At 35.8% G+C, this 5,000-nt stretch overlaps 1 protein-coding gene across 1 annotated transcript in view; it reads left to right on the top strand.

Annotated features, from left to right (window-relative positions):
* The first annotated feature begins 201 nt into the window (after positions 1 to 201).
* The window catches only part of LOC138049689 (uncharacterized), a 30,486-nt gene continuing 25,687 nt past the window's right edge, over positions 202 to 5,000 (top strand). The window contains exons 1-3 of the mRNA XM_068896094.1: positions 202 to 343; positions 3,755 to 3,996; positions 4,120 to 4,153. Of these exons, the coding sequence (XP_068752195.1) occupies positions 3,946 to 3,996; positions 4,120 to 4,153 (85 nt within the window). The 5' untranslated portion in view covers positions 202 to 343; positions 3,755 to 3,945. The remainder of the gene's footprint in view (positions 344 to 3,754; positions 3,997 to 4,119; positions 4,154 to 5,000) is intronic.

The following is a 5,000-nucleotide window of genomic DNA, read 5'->3' as shown; positions in this document are numbered from 1 at the left end:
AGATAATGACTGACCTTGCAAGTTGTATTTATTATTTTTGTTGAACGTGCGGTTGAGTTGGAAAAATATGATTATTTCACGTTATTGTGACGTCAATTAGGTTGCTATGGAAGTTTCTGATCTGGTCGTACAAAATAATTAGTTTATAACTGTCATAAGTTATCTTAGAATGTTTCGATGGGGCGCGTATCCATATTTCTGCATATCGGCAGCTAACTCCTTTAACCGGAAATCTGGATCTTTGTAGACGTCTACTAAAATCACTTATGAAGGATTCTAAAGCTTTAGCCGACGGTATAAAGTACAAGAAACGGTAAAGAAAATCAAATTTTTAAAACAACAGGTAAGAAACAAGGAGAGTTGTATCAATGTTTACGATATACTAATGACAAGGATGACACACAAGTTAAAGGAAAGCATTTCGTCCATGAAATTTGGGAGAGGACATTGCATGTATTTTTATTTCCACGGTAGCAATTTTAACTAAAAAAAAGCAGGAACAGCGATTCAGTAAGTTGTTTTCACGCTATGGATTGCTAAACGAACACCTCGGCTTCCTCGTGTGTGCAGATGTACTTGCAAAACTACCTTGCCTTGTTTCCGACATTCACCAACACTATGCAAGTATTAGTGGAAGAGATAATGAGAAAACTGCAGTTCCGTCTGTTTTGCTTCAGTGGTAAATTCTGTTACAGTATTTGCTCGGTTGGAGGAAGAGTGTACATTATTATTAAAGTTGCAAATGTGACGATACCTATTAAACGTATAACCCTGAAGAAAATCCTCCTTTTGGCTTTATTTTAAAACCTACTAGGACAAACTTCTGAAAGTAAAATAAGGTACCAGAGTTTACAGATTTTCAATAAACAGCTAGACCTAGATTTCTAATCATAACCTCGTGTATGAACTACGAAGTTCCAAGGACCTTTTTTTTCATGCTGTGCTTTTGAAAAAACACCTGCCGGATCATGAACATTACGGTTATGAAATATGTTTGAGCAAATCATAAGATCCAAAGGGAACATTTTCGTGATAATATATATTTGAGTCACGATCTAAACAGGTCTTTCTATGTTATTTTTGTACATTTTCCCCTACAGTTGTCGAAGCCTAGCAATGCAGTGCATATTTGCCGAATTGCTCCATATTCCAAAGTGTGGAATTCACACGTATCTCAGTTGCCAAGAATATACATGCCATAAATGAGAGTATTATGGTACTTTTGATGGGAAGTGCGGCTGTGACGAAACCAAATTTTTGGATTCTGAGCCTGTCTATCTGGGAGAGTTATACACATGTTTACAGCTTTAGGAAGACCGTGCTTCTTAGCAAAATGCTCACATGTCAGTTCGCTGTTTTGGAAACCACATTTGATTATAATGGCTTAGAGCAGACAAGCAAAGATAAGCGGGATAACTCTCGTTTGACAAAGAAAAGCGATCATCGGATATTATACAGAAAAGGAAACTTGAAAAATCCTAACTTTTAGTAAGAAATTCAAAGTTCATGTTAAAATTTAAATTTTTTATAGCAGCGTCACGGCTTGCTAAATTGTAGAATTTAGTTAAATTAAGACGATACAGACTACCGTATTTATTTAGGAAAGTTAGCTAGCTAATGGTGATTAACGAGAACGGGCAAATGAACTTTCTAGAAGTTTGTTTGAGTTGATATTTTACTGCAATAAATGCTTAAAGAAGCTGTCATCTTTGACGTTTATGACCTGCTAAAACAAGTCTACTTTTAAGTCTATTTTTAAAAATTTTTTTAAGGTTTTTAAGTTTACTTTTTATTTAGACTACGGTAACTTATATAAAACTGAGAAGAACGCAAGATGTGACCAAAATATATCCTCCAGCGATAATTTGGATTCAAAAGAACTTTTTTATGTCCTCTTGTCCGTTGGTAGTCTGTTGTGTTCTGATTAAATGCACTGAAGCAGTGATTGCCCCTCGGGGCAAAAACAATGAAATTTCTTCTTTTCCCTTTTTTTACCTCTGTTTTTCCCTTCCTTCTCCGTATCACAGCATCTTTGTTGAACAGAATACTTTTTTTTCTTGACGCGGAGTAAATCATTCTGCTTTTTTTCTATTTGAAAAGATAATTCACCATTGGACGTTATTGAACTAATTTGATATTCTTCAATTTGTAATGGTACATAACTGATCTACCAGTATGACACAAAAAGAATTGAAATGAATTATATTTCAATGTCAACGTTTATTTCGGGTGGTTTATGGGCCGTAAAATACAGTGGGTTCCTTGGTGTTATACGCTTGTGGATTGAAAATCTTTTCCAAAGGTTGATTTTGTAGCTTGTCTGTCCGGCGTTGACGTGCCGGCTTGAAGAGAAACTATTGAATCGAGAACTGCTGAGCAATACGTCCCTATGGCGCTGTTTATTAGAGGACACAATGAGGTTTAAAGTTTGAGCCGGCAAATGAAATCTCTCGGTTTGATCATTCAAAATAGTAAAACTTCTGAAAAGTTATTTCCCTGTGATGCTTTTTAGTATACCACGTTAGGTGGTTCTTTCTCTTCATTCACTGATATCATTCTGAACCTCAGTATACAAGTCTTCTAACTATAGTGTTAGAACAAGACACGCTAGGGTTATAGGGTTTGCCCAAGATGGTATAATGAGATCCCTGAAAAGCAAGAAATTAAGCATGAGACTAGCATTTTATTACTTTCGTGATTAATTGTAATCGGGTTTGTGTGTGCTGAAGCGTTTTTATTTTCTTAAACAGGTAAGAACTCTGGAAAATAAGGCAATTGCAGAACCAAATCAGTCGGCGCGCTATATTTGACCGAGGATCCCAAGTTACTTTAATTATAACATGTGGGAAATGTGGTTGTGCTTTGGTATTGCGCGCTCCCGGGCTTTGGAAAACATAATGTTGTGGTTGACCATCGGTGAAGGGACTGGATTTATTTAAGATGCACGTATTTTTAGATTTTTTTAAACGCTTTCCGTTTAAATTCGTGGGTATTTTAATTTTCTGCAGAAAGAATTGAGTGGTCGCTCAATTTTGAATGTGTCCATTAATTTTCTATTAAAGCTTTCATGCAAATAAGTATAGCCGAGAGCGTTTTTTTCACGATAACATTGAAAGAAAATCTATCTTGTTGTAATCTATCCCATTTTTGTGCATCCAAATGTTGAAAGGGATATTTCAAGTTAAATGCACTTACTTTATAATGGAAAGCATATGGAGTAACAGAGCCTTTATTTACACGCACTGCTATTTGAAGCTTGAAGTTTGTGCAGCTTAATATGAAAAGAAACAGTTTAAACAAACAGCAGCTTTATGAAACACAAGTAGAAGGAAGCAACCAGATGGTTATTTACAAATTTGTTGGGGCTGAATTGAGATTTTGTGTCCCGTTGGTCATCCTCGTAAAATTTTGCCCCCGAACCTGGTTTCACAAGTTCTCTAACATCACCGTGATATTCAAATACTGGCATGTATCACTTGGTAACCTAACCCCGACGTAAGTGTTGAAAAACTGCGGTTGTAATTGCGTTTTGATTGGTTCTTTCCGAGTTCATCACTGCATCAATAAAGAGATTTCTAAACCGGCTCTCTTGTTTTGACTACACTATATTAAACTCAATGGATAGATCATTCGTTCAAATACTCTTGGAATGCATTTTCAAAAGTTTGTCTAAATATCGCTGCCGCGCCGTGAACGATTATCCTCCTCGAACTATCAATAATTAACAAAATGTTATCCCTTTTGCTCTCAATAGAGATCTTGGGGAGTTTGGAAATGATGACACTGGATGGGGCTTATAGGTTTGAGTGGATTATAAAAGATAGTCGAAATAAAAACCTCGGGAGATGTTTTAATGCAAAGATGCTTAAAAGACAAGCAATTAAGAGGGTTGTGACTACGCTAACCTGAAAGCCGTGATTATACCGCTCTTGCTGTGTCAGGGAAATGGGTTTTGGAAACGTCTTTATCCTTGCAATTCCTGCCATTCTTTACCAGGTGGGTTTAAATGTAATGTGCACTTTTTTCTAAACTGCATTTTGAATATTATATTTAAATATTCACGTAATTATCCCCATCTCTTTTGTATTGTTTTTCTTTCTTTTTTATGTTTTCGTCCAGGTTACTGATATCGGAAATGGCCTCAGAATAGCAGGTACGAATCTTCTCAGTAGTTCAGGTTAAGCTGTTTATATGACTCTGCCTTTAACTGAAAGTTTAACGCAAAAATACATACTTCAGCCTATTAAGGCCAAACACTGCATCTCATATCCAATGCATTTTCACGTCCAACGGGGAGTTTGGTTTTTTTTTCTTCTTTGTACAAGGAACGATAGATTTCAATGGGACCAATTTTACTGTTTCTTTACAATCTTTCAACCGTATCGAAAATGCATGAAAAAAATATGAGCGTCTAATTCAATTTATGCAATCAAATCTTACAAGAATGATCAAATGATATAATGTACCGCCCACACTATCATGAGAACATTTCAAACAAACCCGAGCACGAACAAACAACATCAATCTTTCTAGACTTGTGGCACACTACCTATTGAAAATTACTGTCCTAAACTGCTTTGGAAATTACAGAAGGCAAGTCGATTCGAGTTTCCTTCATTTTAAGTCCGGTATTTTTACTTTTCTTATGTCGTGAAAGCTTTTTGAAATCTCTAAATTGTAGATTCTTCAAATTAAATTTGCTTTAATCGCTCCATTTCGGTTTCTAATACATTTTGCGACAGGTGCAAATCACACATACTTACAAAACAGTTCCTCGGGGGTTATTAAACATAAGAATAGTGTCCTTCGTCTACTATTTAAAAGACTTGATTACATTTCATATTGTATCAACAAAAACACTATTGACTATTTCAAAAACGTTTCATCATGCTTTGTTCTTATTTTAGAGCAAATCGATTGGCGAGTTTTGAGGAATGTAGCTCCTTACCAGCTGATTTCGCTCTAGTTCTCTAAGTAACCTGCTGTCTTGCTTGGCCACA

Source organism: Montipora capricornis, chromosome 5 (genome assembly GCF_036669925.1).
Source record: "Montipora capricornis isolate CH-2021 chromosome 5, ASM3666992v2, whole genome shotgun sequence".
NCBI classification, from domain to species: domain Eukaryota; kingdom Metazoa; phylum Cnidaria; class Anthozoa; order Scleractinia; family Acroporidae; genus Montipora; species Montipora capricornis.
The sequence above is the reverse complement of the archived record's forward strand: the minus strand, read 5'-3'. Positions and strand labels throughout refer to the sequence as shown.